General features: G+C 40.9%; 1 protein-coding gene across 2 annotated transcripts in view; it reads right to left on the reverse strand.

The window, feature by feature from the left end:
* Window positions 1-16,921, reverse strand: part of LOC122551613 (activin receptor type-1-like) — a 110,979-nt gene that overhangs the window by 21,529 nt on the left and 72,529 nt on the right. The window contains exons 4-6 of one of the 2 annotated variants that reach the window (XM_043693797.1): window positions 10,851-11,068; window positions 9,967-10,066; window positions 2,699-2,845 (exon numbers count right to left, since the gene is read on the reverse strand). In XM_043693797.1, the coding sequence (XP_043549732.1) occupies window positions 2,699-2,845; window positions 9,967-10,066; window positions 10,851-11,068 (465 nt within the window). The remainder of the gene's footprint in view (window positions 1-2,698; window positions 2,846-9,966; window positions 10,067-10,850; window positions 11,069-16,921) is intronic. The other variant, XM_043693798.1, reaches the window with a different exon arrangement.

Consider the following 16,921-nt stretch of genomic DNA (forward strand, 5'->3'; position numbering starts at 1 on the left):
TTTCAGCCCTATTAATTTTATCCGATATGATTTTCTTGTATGTGCTAACTTCCTTCAATTCCTCATTCTCCCTAGACACTTGGGTCTCTACTACTGGAAGATTTTTTATATCTTCCTCAGTGATAACAGACATAAAGTAATCATTTGCTTGTCTGCCATTTCTCTGGCCCCCTTTATAACTCGGCCTTATAATGAGCCACATTTGTTTTAGCCAAATATGGCTTGTTTACACATCTATAAAACTTCTACAGTCCTTTGTTTTGCTAGATTGCATTTATATTCTATTTTCTATTCCTAATCAGTTTATTGGGTTTTTTTTGCTGTTTTCTATACACAATGTTAGGGAACTAAGTGTCTAGGAGGCCAGCACTGAAGGAAATCAGTATAAGTAAGAAAATGGTGCTGGGAAATTAATCAGTTAAAGAATTGACAAATCACCAGGGGCAGAAAATCTGCATCCCAGAGTACTAAACAAAGTGGCCCTGGAAATATTAAATGCATTGGTGGTCATCTTCCAAAATTCCGGAGCAATGCTACAGATTATAGGATGGCAAACATAGCACCAATATTTTATAAAGGGAGGTAGAGACAAAACAGAAAATGACAGACCAGGTAAACGGACATCAGTACTGAGAAAATGTTGGAGTTTAATATAAAATAGTAATAACAGAATATTTGGTTAGCATTAATGGGATTGGACAAAGCCAGCTTGGATTTATTAAAGGTAAGTCATGCATAACAACGTGCAAACTCCACACAGTCAGTCGCCTGAGTCGGGAATTGAACCCGGGTCTCTGGTGCTGTGTTCTACCCATGTCTCCGTAATAGCCACAAGTAACCTCCCAAAATGTTAGGGAACTAAGTGACTAGGAGGGCAGCACTGAAGGAAATCAGTATAAGTAAGAAAATGGTGCTGGGAAATTAACCAGTTAAAGAATTGACAAATCACCAGGGGCAGAAAATCTGTACCCCAGAGTACTAAACAAAGTGGCCCTGGAAACATTAAATGCATTGATGGTCATCTTCCAAAATTCCATAGATTCTGGAGCAATGCTACAGATTAAAGGATGGCAAATATAGCACCAGTGTTTTATAAAGGGAGGTAGAGACAAAACAGAAAATGACAGACCAGTTAAACTGACATCCGTACTGAGAAAATGTTGGAGTTTAATATAAAATAATAATAACAGAATATTTGGTTAGCATTAATGGGATTGGACAAAGCCAGCTTGGATTTATTAAAGGTAAGTCATGCATAACAAACCTACTGGAGTTTTCAGGAAGTTAACTAGGAGAATAGACAAGGGACAACTAGTGGATATGGTATATTTGGATTTTCAGCACCTTTTGATATGGATGGTGGGAAAAATTAAAGCAAATGGAATAGGGGTTGAGATATTAGCATGATTGAGAATTGGTTGACAGACAGGAAATAGACAATGAGAATAAATGGATCCTTTTTGTAGTGGCAGGCAGTGATTAGTAGGGTACTGCAAGAATCAGTGCTTGCATCCCAGCTATTCACAATATATGTAAATTATTTGGATGAGAGACCCAAATGCAACATGCAATGACAAAACTGGGCAGTGTTGAGAGCTGTAAGGAGTATGCAAGGAGGCTTCAAAGTAAATTGAACAAGTTGAATGAACGAGAAAACACATGGCAGATTCTGCACAACGTGGTTAAACATGAAATTGTACATTTTACTGTAGAAAAAAGTATTATTTGAACACTGATATTTTGAGAAATGTGGATGTATAACGGGATCTGTGTCCTTGTACATCAGTCAATAAAACCAGAAAGGCAGGTGCAGCGAGCAATTAGGAAGGTATATTGGCCAAAGTAATGGCCAACGATTTAAGTTCAGAAGTAAAGGCATCTTACTGCAGTTATACAGAGACTTGTACAGAGACCACACCTGAAGTACTGCATGCAGTTTTGGCCTCCCTACTTAAGATAGGCTATACTTGCCATAGGGGGAATGTGGCAGAATTCAATAGACTTACTTTGAGGAAAGATTGGTTCAACTGGGTCTATTCAGTACAGTTTAGAAATATCTGATTGACACATAAATTTCTAACAAGGCTGGTCAGCCTAGATGCAGGGAGGATGTTTTCCCTAGTTGGGGAATCTAGAACCAGGGAACACAATCTCGGGATCTAGGATTGACCATTTAGGACTGAGAGGAGAAGGTGGTGAAGTTGTACAGTTCTGCACAAGAGAAGGCTGTGGATGCCAAATCATTGAATGTATTCAAGAAAGAAGTAGATTAGATTTTAAAGGGTTTGAGAAATATGGGAAGAAAGAGGATCAGCTATGATCATATTGAATAGCGTAGCAAGTTCAGAACAGCCGAATGGCCTACTCCTGCACCTCGTCTCTCTGCTCCCAGTACTGGTCACCATATTAGACATGTTGTTATGTGATGGGAATTAAATTGTACTTGTGTATCTCTGTTTGTGCCTTATTGCAAATGTAGCATGTGTTCAGGCAGTGTGCCCTTAACTTTTATTGTCTATTAGAAATAATTCCAGTTTCAAATCAGATTTGATATTCTGCTTTTTTATTCTCTCTTCTAGTCTCCAGAGTATCCTTGAGATTCTGTGTTGCCAACTTTTCCAATTTGGGCTAGCCTTTGGGGTTTTTTTTTAAAACAAATGCAATTTTAATTTTAGACATGCAAGATGGTACAACTCACCTAAAATATTTTCATTTCTCAACAACACACTGTTGTAGATTTCAGTCTCTCTGAACCAAGATCTTTCATCTCGAGAAGAAAATATCTTTACTGCCACGTTTTCCCCTTGCCACTGACCCTGCCAAACCTCTCCAAAACGTCCCTTACCTGTGGAACAGAACACAAAACAAAAGCCAAATCACATTAAAAGAGAGTTTGTACATGTCATCACGTTCCCAACACACCACCTGACTATCATACTGATAATTGGTTGCTTGAACAAATTCACTCAGTGGAAGATGAGAAGTAAAGGCTTGGAGTTACAATGGCCCAGTGATATTATTCGTCACCCTCCTGGCTCTGTTTGTGTTTTGCTTTATATATAGAATACATAAAATCCCTACAGTGTGGAAACAGGCCATATGGCCCAACCAGTTCACACCTACCCTCTGACGAGTAACCCAACCACACCCATACCCCTACCCTATTATTCTACATTTACCCCTAACTCGTGCACCTAACCTACACATCCCTTAACACAATGGGCAATTTAGCATGGCCAGTTTACCTAAACTGCACATCTCTGGATTGTCGGAGGAAACCGGAGCACCCAGAGGAAACCCACGGAGAAACGGGGCGAATATGCAGACTCTACACGGACAATCGCCCAAGGTTGGAATCGAACCCGGGTCCTGGAGCTGTGAGGCAGCAGTGCTAACCACTAAGCCACTGTGCCAAGACATCAAGTGTGCATTTAATACCATTCCTAGTGTGGCCCTGATCAGATAATTGGAAGGAAAGAAACACGAAAAGGAGGCAAAACGATCAAAGAGTAGTAAAAACGTTTGGTTTTACAAAAAGGTCATTTTCATGGGTAATCTTTCTGCTTTTTTTTCCCCCAAATGTCATCTGCTGGTACTCTAGATATCACACATTTGTTCATCGCTTCTTTTTTAGTAATGGTGTTTTTAAACCTCACTTCACAACCAATCCTAATAGCGGCTTGCATTCTGCAGACACCTCAACACAAACCACGGCCTCCTTCAGTGTTGCATCGCTTTACTTGTGATAAGACAATAGATATTCCTTTCATACATTCTGGGATGGAGGAAGGATTTTTAAAAAGTTTTTTTGAGAAGCATTTTCAGGTGAATTAATATCTCTGTCACAGAGAGCTCTGGTCTGTCAGAAATTAAAGTAAACCACTTCTAGTGTTTATCAAATAGAAGCCAATACATATTTTAGAGTTATAGATTTCAAAAAAGTGATATAAGTAATCTTTGTACAATAACTCTTGCCTTGTTTGAAACAGTTGAGGACTGTAGGATTGGTATGTCTTCTTTTCTCTAGCAGGAAACAGGACAGTTTTACATTTATGATAGAGCTTCTGAACACTAACATTTCTGAAATTAAACATTTCCATTACACAGTCACCTGAAAATGCTTTAGTTTCAAAATTTTGAGTTAACTTTATAAAAATTCATTTACTGTACAGTGTCACCCAGTGACATCCAGGGTGAAGAGAGAAAAAAGTATTTTTAGGGAACATAAAATGGATTGTTCAGTTTAACCACCAGATGGAGCACTTCACCCATACCGAAAGCCCAGCCCTCTCAAAATCCATATCCTATTCTAAAACTTAAAAAGAGAAAACACATCAGAATATAATCAGGAAAATCAAAATATTAGGTCCCACCAACCTTCATGGCCATCTTATCCTCTCAAGAATATATGCCAGTGAGGACAAGATTTATCAGGAATAAAACCCGGTCACAAATCATTAAAAGCTTTGGAATCTTTGGCTCAGATTTTAATGGCTTCCTTTTTGGCAGGTAAGTTTTGATACTGTTTCTTTCTGCACCTGAATTGTGAACAATGTATTTTTAAACTCCAGAATTAATTTAAATGCCATGTACATCTCTATGACTCTATAACTGACATCAACAATTTCAGGCAGAAATGCTGACGACTGGAACTGCAGGAGATGGGGAAGAGGCAAAAGTGAGGACTGCAGATGCTGGAAATCAGGATCAAGATTAGAGTGGTGCTAGAAAAGCACAGATGGGGAAGACCTAAACAAGTATTTTGCATCAGTGTTTACTGTGGAGAAGGACATGGAAGACACAAAATGTGGGAAAATAGATGATGACATTTCCAAAAATGTCCACATTACAGAGCAGTTGGTGCTGGATGTCTTAAATGCATAAAGGTGGATAAATGCCCAGCACTTGATCAGGTGTACCCAAGAACTCTGTGGGAAGCTACAGAGGTGATTGCTGGGCCCCTTCCTGAGATATTTGTATCATTAATAGTCACAGACAAGGTACAAGACTGTAGGTTGGCGAACGTGGTGCCACTATTTAAGAAAGGTGGTAAGGAAAAGCCAGGGAACTATAGACTAGTAAGCCTGACATCAGTGGTGGGCGGTTGTTGGAGGGAATTTTGAGGGACAGGATTTACATGTATTTGGGAAAGCAAGGACTGATTAGGGGTAGTCAACATGGCTTTGTGCGTGGGAAATCATGTCTCTCAAACTTGATTGAGTTTTTTGAAGTAGTAACAAAAAGGATTGATGAGGGCAGAGCAGTAGACATGATATATATGGAGTCGAGAGTGTGTTGCTGGAAAAGTACGGCAGGTCGGGCAGCAATAGAGGAGCAGGAGAATCGAAGTTTCGGGCCGGAACCCTTCATCAGGAAATGATCTATATGGACTTGAGTAAGGTTTTGACAAGGTTCATCATGGTAGACTTGTTAGCAAGGTTGGATCACATGGAATGCAGGGAGAACTAGCCATTTGGATACAGAACTGGCTTGAAGCCAGAAGACAGAGGGTGGTGGTGGAGGGTTGTTTTTCTGACTGGAGGCCTGTGACCAGTGGTATGCCACAAAGATCGATGTTGGGTCCGCTGCTTTTCATCATTTATATAAATGATTTGTATAAACATAGGAGATATAGTTCACATATTTGCAGATGACACCAAAATTGGAGGTAGAGTAGACAGCAAAGGTTACCTCAGAGTACTATGGGATCTTGATCAGATGAGCCAATGGGCTGAGGAGTGGCAGATAGAGTTTAATTTAGATAAATGTGAGGTGCTGCATTTTGGAAAGGCAGATCAGGGAAGGACTTGTACACTTAATGGTAAGGTCCTAGGGAGTGTTGCTGAACAAAGACCTTAGAGTGCAGGTTCATAGTTCTTTGAAAATGGAGTGGCAGGCATACAGGGTAGTGAAGAAGGCATTTGTTATGTTTGCCCTTATTGCTATAGGAAGGATGTTTTGAAACTTGAAATGGTTCAGAAAAGACTTACAAGCATGTTGCCAGGGTTAGAGGGTTTGAGCTATAAGGGCTGGGACTGTTTCCCCTGGAGCGTCAGAGACTGAGGGGTGACCTTATAGAGGTTTATAAAATCATGAGACACATAGAAAGGGTGAATAGACAAGGTCTTTTCCCCAGGTTGGGAAGTCCAGAACTCGAGGGTTTATGGTGAGAGGGGAAAGATTTAAAAGGGACCTAAGGGGCAACTTTTTCACACAGAGGGTAGTGCATGAATGAAATGAGCTGCCACAGGAAGTGGGGGAGAATGGTACATTTACAACATTTTAAAGGCATCTGGATGGATACACGAATAGGAAGAATTTAGAGGGATTCGATCCAAATGGGACTAGATTAGTTTAGGATATCTGCTTGGTATGGACGAGTTGGACCAAAGGGTGCTGTACATCTCTGACTCTACAAATCGTCACTAAAAAAACTCTGGTATGGGTCATGTCCCAGAAGTGCTACAGTCAGAGGTGGCAGTGGAAGCAGAATGACTTCAGGGCAGGAAGATTTTCAATTTCGCATGAAGCTCAGTGTGGTATTCCTGCTTCAGCTTGGGTCCCCAAGGAACTAAAATCACATCTTCAGACACTGATACAGTGCCAAGCGTGTATGATGGTCATTTCCCAATCAGGACTCCAATGTTCAAATTTCAGTCAAAATACACATTCTATTAAGGATGGATGGGTGCCCTAGCTCCCTGCCACTTAGATAGAAAAAATGCAGCAGACCCAGCAGTTTCAGGGTGGGGAAGTAGCTTAGCAATTTTAAACTACCTATCTGTTCATTCTCTCAGCCAGGCAAGGTTAAAATCATGCTATTTATAATCAAACTTGCCGTCTTTCAGATAGTAAAATCCATTACCATAATTGAAAAGAAATGGGGCTAAGTTCTCTCCAGTGTCCTATTATCCCTCAATCAACATCAGAACAATAAAATGTCTGGTCATTATCACATTGGTGTTTTCAACAGCCAAGAGGAGAAAGATTTAAAAGGGACCAGAGTGGCAACTTTTTCCACAGAGAGTGGTTCATATGTGGAATGAGCTGCCAGAGGAAGTGGTAGATGCAGGTCCAGTTACAACATTTAAAAGACATTTGGACAGGTATACAAGTAGGAAAGTTTTGGGGGGATATGGGCCAAACACAGGCTAGTGGGTCTAGCTGATAATTTGGGAAAGTGTCAGCATGGACGAGTTGGACCAAAGGGTCTGTTTCCATGCTGTATGGCTCTCTGAATAAAGTAATATAGTTAAATAACTTCTGTATGCTGGTTTGCAACCACTAGCTGTAAAACATTACATTAAATTCATTTGTATGCTCAGAACAATTCAGATGAATCTCATCGGTTTGTCTACAGCCCTTGATTGGATATGTTTCATTGTCGATATAGCAGGAATCCAGTGTTAGACTCTGGCTTTTTTTTTAATTCATTCATTCACAGGATGGGGACATCGCTGACCAGGCAGTAATTATTGTCCACCCCTTATTGCCCACTCAGCAGTTTAACAGTCAACCAGGTCCAGGAGTTAACATGGCAGTTTCCTTCTCTAGAAGACATTCATGAACCAGATGTGCTTTTCCCAAACATCAGCAATGTTTTTGAGTTCATCATTAGTCTCTTCGTTCCAGATTCTGATTGAATTCAAATTCCACCAACTGCCATAGTAGGATTCAAACCCAGGCCCCCAGAACATTACCTGGATTGCTGGATTAATAGTCTAGTAATAGTGTTTAGGAGAGGCGATGACCTAGTGGTATCATCACTGGACTGTTAATCTAGAGACCGAAGTAATGTTCTGGGCACCTGGGTTCAAATCCTGCTATGGAAGTTGGTGAAATTCAAAACGGAATTGAATTCAATAAAAATCTGAAACAGGGATGACCATGAATCCATTGTTGGGGAAAAACCCATTTGCTTCACTAATGTCCTTTTGGGGAAAGAGAGGAAACTGCCATCCTTACATGGTCTGTGACACCAGACCCACAGCAATGTGGTTGACTCTTAATGTGGACAATAAATGCTGACCTGGCCAGTGACACTCTCATCCTGTGAATGGATATAATAAATAATAATAATAATAAACAAACAACACCATGAAACAATTGCCTCCTCTTGTTATTTGCATTTTTGTGCTGCATCCCTATACCTGTCGGTCAGTCATTAATAATTAATTCCTCTACTTTCTTCAAAAATAAATGCCAGTGCAGCTATTGGGATTTAAATTATATCTTACACCTGAAATGATGCTGCCAACATTGGCACATTGTAAATGAAAAATATCTCAATATAAACATAAAAATTGGGGTCAATCATGAAGCCTCTCAAACGTAATCTGCTTTTTAAATAGATCACAGTTTATGTGTACATCAGCACTTTTTAACCACTTTTTGAGATCCCTAACCAACAATATCAAATTGATGCAAGCTCATCAACCTGAATCCTAACGTGTTCTTCCTCCTCTCTCCCTCTAAACAGATGTTGCTGACTGGCAGTATTTTGCCTTCGGTTAAAACAATTCTAGGCTTGAACATTTCAACTAACCAGCATTTAATCTACTTGGAGAGGAGGATTCCAGATTTCCATGGTCCTGCGAAGAAATTTGCCAAATCTCTGTACACTGCATTTTCCAAACCCATGACCACTAGAAGGACAAGGGCAACAGATACATGGAAAGACCACCTACAGGTTCCTCTCCAAGCCACAGTTCATCCTGGCTTGGAAATATATTGCAGTTCATAGGTTGGAGGTAGATCCACAATATTAATAGGGAGGGTATTTCAGATTTCTGTTGGAGATAGTTATTGCCCAGCCTACTTCTAAAAAAAAAACTCCTAAAAACTAGAAGCAGAATCACACAATATGTTTGCATCATTCCAACAAAACTGTTCCACTGCGGAGGTCATCATATGTTCTTTTGAGGTTTCTTCCGAGAGGAAAAACTGCACAACTTTTAACAAATACACATACATGTGTATCCATGCACACAGATCAACCCCTTTATCTTCCCTGAAATCACCCCTACAATCCCCCAAACACAAAAAAGGATTTTGGGCATTGTGAACAACTAGCTACAGTCATTATAGCTAGATTTGTGTTCTCTCAGTTATTGATCATTATTGCATCCACACAACTTGCTGTGCCTTCCAAACCTGAAAAATTGGATGAACAACACTTTTTATTCCTTCATTCAAGACAAAGATACGTAAGATTGAAAAGGGGAGGCTCTATTGCAATAAGTTTAAGGGTGGAACTCGTTTAATTTGCTTGCTTAATGAGAATCCAACATTGTCAGGAGTAGATGGGAGCTTAGAAAGCAAAGCAAACATTAGTCATGACCATATTTTATCATGCAGCAGACTGGAGGAGCCAAATGGCCGCCTCTGCTCCTAATTCATTTGTTTATTTGTACTAAACTCTGGAGAAATATTCATGACTCACTAAACACAGTCAAACAAAGTAAAGCCAGGTTTATATATGATGGGGGTTGATTAAAATGATCAGTTTTGAATTTAGTTTGAAGTTCCAAAACTGTTGCATTTCAAGGGAAACTGGCTTAAAACAAATGCAATTTGTTTTTAATTCAGTATTTTGTGACACAGAAAATTAAACTCTCAACCTTTCAAACTCCTATGTTCCAGTGAAAAAAGCCCCAGCCTATCTTTATAACTCAAACCTTCCATACCCAGCACCATTGACAAGCAAGTCCTGTTTTCCAGAAGGCAAAGTTTGGAAAGTATACATTAGATCCAAAGAATTTTGAAAACCTCCTTAAAGAATAATTCTTTACAAATTCCAAGTGCTAACACCTTTAGAGGAGCTCTTTTACTAACGGGTAGGGAAGGTGAAAGGAAAGCAAAATCACACTTTTTTTTCCTCTTTGCCCATCCAAAACAGTAGTCACACAATACACCTTGGAAACAGCAAAAACACACTAATTCATTATGACTTCCAACTTAACTCACCTACACATTCTACAAGGGTAATTTGCCGAGCAACTGTTCTTTGTATGAGGAAAGGAAGACCTGATCCACTGCCTGATGTGCAGGAATGATCCAACAGATTCTGTGGGAAAAGAAATTATCCTACAAAGTGAACTGCAATTACTTGTTTTTTTCATGAAAACAAACACTTTTGAGACTTGAGATTTTTAAAAGGAGAAAGTAAATATATTTGTCCTGAAGACAGCTGGAGACACCAACCTCCTCATGCAATCATGTTCTTTGAACCCATAAATTGAGAAGGCATCTTCTCAACAACTGTTAGACAGTGAACATTAGAGGAAATGCTGGTAAGACAAGCTGCCATTGCATCGTCACATCCCCAAACAGTGCATATTGTGTAAAGTTTACAGGACAATTCCTATTAACAATATTAGAGTTCTCTAACTGAAACTTTTGCACTTCAAAATGTACTTGTCCACATCTTAATGTGCATAATAGGTCCTCAAAGCTTCAAAGACAGAAGTGTCTTTTTGTGACACCGCTTATGAATGCACATAACATAATCTGATTGTGATACTACATGGACACTACTCCATAGTTTTACCTCACCAAGTTCCAATTTAAAACTAAATTGTATATTATAACTTCTTGGAAATTCATTAGAGTATTATTAGGGTCTTTTTGTCTTTCAAGTATGCTCTTCGAAAATGCTTGGGCTAGAAAAAGATAGTGGTATTAGATTTATAAAATCAAGCCAGTTTTTGAAATAATCTAAATATTGAAGACTTATTTGATATTTTAAAATGTTGTGCAAAATGATCTATTTGACCAGACACAGGAAAAACAAGCAAAAGTCTCAATCAAAAAACAGATAAATGAAAAATAAATAAATGAATAATCCTTACTGCTAAGGTGTTATCTCCAACATTAGAGGCAATCAGTCCATCAATGGCACCATACTCAACCTCTCGAGCATTTAGTCTTTGCATTTGATTTTGATGGAGTTTGCGTAATATCAGCACTGTCGTCATGGACGCAATGATCATAACAATCACCGGAGCAAGAACAACAATAACCAGGGTTTTTACATTGTAACCCAACTCTGTTCCTTGCTGTGACTTTCCTTTGGAAATAAAGAAAGGAAATTACTTTTAAAGTATTTAATGATACTAACATAGAATTATAGAATCTCGACAGTGCAAAAAGCAGCCATTTGACCCATTAAGTCTGCATTGAAAACCTGAAGAGCATCCCACCCAGACCCAGTACCCTAACCTATCCCAACAACCTCACATTTCCCATGGCTAATCCACCTAGCCTGTTACATTCCTGGACACACTGGGCAATTTAGCATGGCCAATCCACCTAACCTATACATCTTTGGACTGTGGGAGGAAACAGGAGCACCCGGCAGACTCCATACAATCACACAAGGCTGGAAATGAACCAGGTCCCAGATGCTGTAAGTCAGCAGTGCTAACCTCTGAGCCACCATACCACCCTCAAATCTTTCCAATGTTACATGAGTACTTCACTAACAAAGTATTTTTAAAAAATGATGATTAAATGTGGAAGTTAAAAAGGATACAAAGAGATATTCTCTTAGAAAGCTGCAATGGCTTGCCTATCCATCACCCCTATTCAAAAGCATTATAATTAAACAGGAGCTTTCCCCCAAACAAAGTCATTGAATTAACCCAATGAATTATTCAGCTGTAAGAACTAGTATAGTCCCAGGTTAAAATTCAGGTTCATGTTGAATTTCCTCATCTCAACTGAAGGCTGTTAAGATAGTAATGTGGCTGGACTGTCATGGTTTGGCAGAGAAAGCAAGACAAAAAAGCCAAAATTCCCACATTGCTAATTGTGAATCAATCTCCACTCATGTTTGTATATACGAGCATCAGGCAAAGGCATAATAAAACTTAGCTGTGATATTCCTAATGGTTGAATTGTAGCAACATTCAGTGAAAACTCACATAAATAATGATTAATTGGTAAAAGAAAAGACACAACAATGACTCTCCAACTACCCTTACAAGAAGCTAAATAGAGTCCTCTATTCTCCACAGATGCTGTCCGATCTACTGAGTATATCCAGCATTTTTTATTTAGATTTTGGAGTTCCAGTTTCCACAGTATTTTGTCCAGGTAAAGATTTCTAACTAATAAGATTTTAGTTTTCGTTCTCAAGATATACAATTCAATTATGTTTGTAGTTTACATTTCCACTTACAAAGGGTTTGCATGTTCCAACTTGAGAGCTGCACAACTTTTGCTAAAAAGGCAAGATTATTAGATAAACTCAACCCAGAATTGATGAAGGTTATCTTAAAATCCATAGCAAGGAAACAATAAGCACGAGCTGACTTTGAATTAATTGCTTAGGGCATTTGAAACAACCTGTTATTGTTAGAAGGTACAACCTGAGCAAATAGAGGGACAATAGATCCAGTCAACAGGGCTATTCTTCACAATTCTCTGGCACAACCTGAGTGACCAGGCCCATGTTGAGAGACTTGAACTTCTAAAAGATAATTCATGAGTTGGCTAGTAATTTGGGTGCCCTGATGGGCACTATATACACAAATCTTAATTTAAGAACATAAAAACAGTATTAGAAGTAAGCCATTTCAACCTGCTCTGCTATGCATTAAAATTATGGCCAATCTTTAACTTGAAAACCACCTTTCTACACTATCCCTATCTCCAAATATCTACCAGTCAATCTTACATATATTCAATACGGAGTATCCACAGTTCTTTGGTGTAGAGTTTTCCAAAAGATCATAACTGAGTTAAAGGAATTTCTCCTCATCTCAGTCCCACTGGGCTGACTCACCACCAAGAGAGGCTCAGCAACCGCACTGCTGATCAAGTTGTTCAGATCCTGAAGGACATAACTGCAAGACTGAGTCTGCACAGGTGCGGAGGGAATCACCAAGAGGGAAAAAAAACATACTTGACCTCATCCTTATCAGACTGCCGGCTGTAGATGCATCTGTCCATGACAGTATCAGTAAGAGTGACCACTGTACAGTCCTTGTGGAAACAACGTTCCGCATTCACAATGAGTATAGACTCCACTGTGTTATGGGGCATTGTCACCATGCTAAATGGGACAGACTTCAAACAGACCTAACGACTCAGGATCGGGCATTGATGGACACTCTGGGCCATCAACAGCTGCAGAATTGTACTTCAACACAACCTGCAACCTCAAAGCCCAGCATATCCTCCACTCAAATCATTGGCATCAAGCAAAGAGATCAGCCCTAATTTAAAGAAGGTTGCAGGAGGGCATACCAGAAGCAGCACCAGGCAAACCAAAGAACAAGGTGTCAACCTGGTGAAGCTACCAAACAGGACTACTTGCATGCCAAACATCATAAGCAGCAAAAAGATAGATGGAGCCAAGCCATCCCATAAACAATGGATCAGATCTAAGTTCTGGAATCTTGCCACATCCAGTCATGAATGGTGGTGGACAATTGAACAACTCACTGGAGGAAGCTCCACAAATATTCCCATCATCACTGATGGAAGAGCCCAAAGGGCAAAAGATAAGGCTGAAACATTCACAGCAGTCTCCAGCAAAGGTGGATGTTCCATCTTGAACTCGCCAGGTGCTGCCCAGTATGACAGATACCTTCGCATAATTCGATTCACTCCACATGATATTAATAAATAGTTGCAGACATGGATAGCAAAGGCTATGAGCCCTTACAACAATCTGGCAATTACAAAAACAGAAGTTGCTGGAAAAGCTCAGCAGGTCTGGCAGTATCTGTGAAGAGAAATCAGAATTAACATTTTAGATAGATTCCCTACAGTGCCGAAATAGGCCCTTCAGGCCAACAAGTCCACACCGACCCTCCGAAGAGCAACCCACCCAGACCTTACATTTACCCCTCACCTAACAGTACGGACAATTTAGCATGGTCAATTCACCTAACCTGCACATCTTTGGATTGTGGGAGGAAACCCACTCAGACACAGGGAGAATGTGCAAACTCCACACAGCTGCCCAAGGCGGGAATGGAACCTGGGTCCCTGGTGCTGTGAGGCAGCAGTGCTAACAACTGAGCCACCATGCCGCCCCTTTTGGGTCCAGTGATCCTTCCTCAGAACATTCTGGCCATAGTACCAAACTCTTTCAGTCCAGTTACAGCACTAATACCTACCTGACAAAGTGGAAAATTGCCCAGGTTATGTCCTATACACAAAACGCAGGACAAATACAACCTGTCCAATTACCCCATCCATCGACACTCCATCTTTAGTAAAATGATGGAAGGCATCATCAACAAACAGTGCTATCTTGCAGCACCTGCCCAGCGATACCCAGTTTAGGTTCCACCAGGGCCACTCAGCTTCTGACGTCATTACAGCCTTGGTTCAAATATAGGCAAAACAGCCGAATTCCAGAGGTGAGTTGAAAGTGACATCAAGGCCACATTCGGCCAAGTGTGACATCAAGGAGCCTTGCAAAATCGAATCAATGGGCATCAGGGGGCAAACTCTATGCTGGGTGGAGTTATACCTGGCACATAGGAAGATGGTTGTGGTTGTTGGAGGTTAGTTATCTCAGATCCAGGACATCTCTTGAGGATATCCTCAGGGTAGTGTCCCAGGCCCAACCATCTTCATCTGCCTCATCAATGACCTTCCCTCCATCATAAGTTCAGAAGTGGGGGTTTGCCGATGATTGCACAATGTTCAGCACTATTCACAACTCTGCAGATACTGAAGCAGTCTATATAGGAGCATATTACTGCAGTTGCTGGAAACAAAAAAATGCTGGAGATCTCAGCAGGTCAGGCAGCATCCATGGAGAGAAAGCAAGCTAACAGTTCATGTCAGCTCAGTGAAGAGTCATCCGGACTTGACACTTTAGCTTGCCTTCTCTCCATGACTGCTGCCTGACCTGCTGTGATCTCCAGCTTTTTTTTGTTTTCACTTCACTGAAGCAGCCCATGTTCAAATTCAACAATACCTAGGCTTGAGCTGACAAGGGGCAAGTAATATTAGTGCCACACAAATGCCAAGCAGTGAGCATTCCCAATAAGAGAAAACCTAATCACCCAACCCCTTAACATTCAATGGTAATACCATAATTGAGTCCCCCACTATCAATATCGTTGGGGTTACCTAAAACTCAACTGGACTCACCACGTAAATGCAATTGCTGTAAGATCAGGTCGGAGGCTGGGAATACTGCAGCGTGTAACTCAATTCCTGATTCCCTAAAGCCTGTCCACAAGACAAGTCAGGAGTGTGGTGGAATGGGCCTGTGCCCGAAACGTCGAATCTCCTGTTCCCTGGATGCTGCCTGACCTGCTGTGCTGTTCCAGCAATAAAGTTTCAACTTTGATCTCCAGCATCTGCAGACCTCACTTTCTCCTGTGGTGGAATATCCATCACTTGCCTGGACGGGTGCAATCCAAACACCACAAGCTTGACACTCTCCAGGACAAACCAATCCACTTTATTAGCACCACATCCACAAGCATCCACTTCCTCCACCACCAACACTCAGTAGCAGCAATATGTACTACTTACAAGATGCACTGTAGAAATTCACCGAAGATCCTTAGATGGCACCTTCCAAATTCACAACCACTACTATCCAAAAAGGACAAGGACAGCAGGTGCATGGGATATGCACTTAAATGTTAAGGTCCTGGGGAATGTTGCTGAACAAAGAGACCTTGGAGTGCAGGTTCATAGTTCCTTGAAAGCGGAGTCACAAGTAGATAGAATAATGAAGGCAGTGTTTAGTAATCTTTCCTTTCTTGGTCAGAGTGTTGAGTACAGGAGTTGGGAGGTCATGTTGCAACTCTACAGGACATTAGTTAGGCCACATTTGGAGTATTGTGTGCAATTCTGGTCTCCCTCCTATTGGAAAGACGTTGTGAAACTTGAAAGGGTTCAGAAAAGATTTACAAGAGTGTTGCCAGGGTTGGATGATTTGAGTGACAGGGAGAGGCTGAATAGGCTGGGACTGTTTTCCCTGGAACATAGGAGACTGAGGGGTGACCTTATAGAGATTTATAAAATCATGAGGGGCATGGATAGGGAGTCCAGAACTACAGGACATAGGTTTAGGGTGAGAGGGGAAAAATTTAAAAGGGACCTAAGGGGCAACCTTTTCACGCAGTGGGTGATGCGTGTATGGAATGAGCTGCCAGAGGAAGTGGTGGAGGTTAGTAAAATTACAATATTTACAAAGCATCTGGATGGGTATATGAATCGGAAGGGTTTAGAGTGATATGGGCTAAGTGCTGGAAAATGAGACTAGATTAGATCAGGATATCTGTTCGATATAGATGAGTTGGACTGAAGCGTCTGTTTCTGTGCTGCACATCTTTATGACTAAGTTTCCTTCCCAGCCACTCACCATCCTGACTTGGAAATATATTTCTGTTCCTTGACTGTCACGGAGACAAAATCCTGGAATTCCCTCCTTAAGGACACTGTTGTGGTTCTGTTCGCTGAGCTGGGAATTTGTGTTGCAGACGTTTCGTCCCCTGTCTAGGTGGCATCCTCAGTGCTTAGGAGCCTCCTGTGAAGCGCTTCGGTGATCTTTCCTCCGGCATTTATAGTGATTTGTATCTGTCGCGTCCGGTTGTCAGTTCCAGCTGTCCGCTGCAGTGGCCGGTATATTGGGTCCAGGTCGATGTGCTTATTGATTTGAATCTGTGGATGAGTGCCATGCCTCTAGGAATTCCCTGGCTGTTCTCTGTTTGGCTTGTCCTATAATAGTAGTGTTGCCCCAGTCGAACTCATGTTGCTTGTCATCTGAGTGTGGGGCTACTAAGGATAGCTGGTCATGTCGTTTCGTGGCTAGTTAGTGTTCATGGATGCGGATCATTAGCTGTCGTCCTGTTTGCCCTATGTAGTGTTTTGTGCAGTCCTTGCATGGGATTTTGTACACTACATTGGTTTTGCTCATGCTGGGTATCGGGTCCTTCGT

The sequence above is a fragment of the Chiloscyllium plagiosum genome, chromosome 7 (genome assembly GCF_004010195.1).
Source record: "Chiloscyllium plagiosum isolate BGI_BamShark_2017 chromosome 7, ASM401019v2, whole genome shotgun sequence".
Classification (NCBI taxonomy): Eukaryota; Metazoa; Chordata; class Chondrichthyes; order Orectolobiformes; family Hemiscylliidae; genus Chiloscyllium; species Chiloscyllium plagiosum.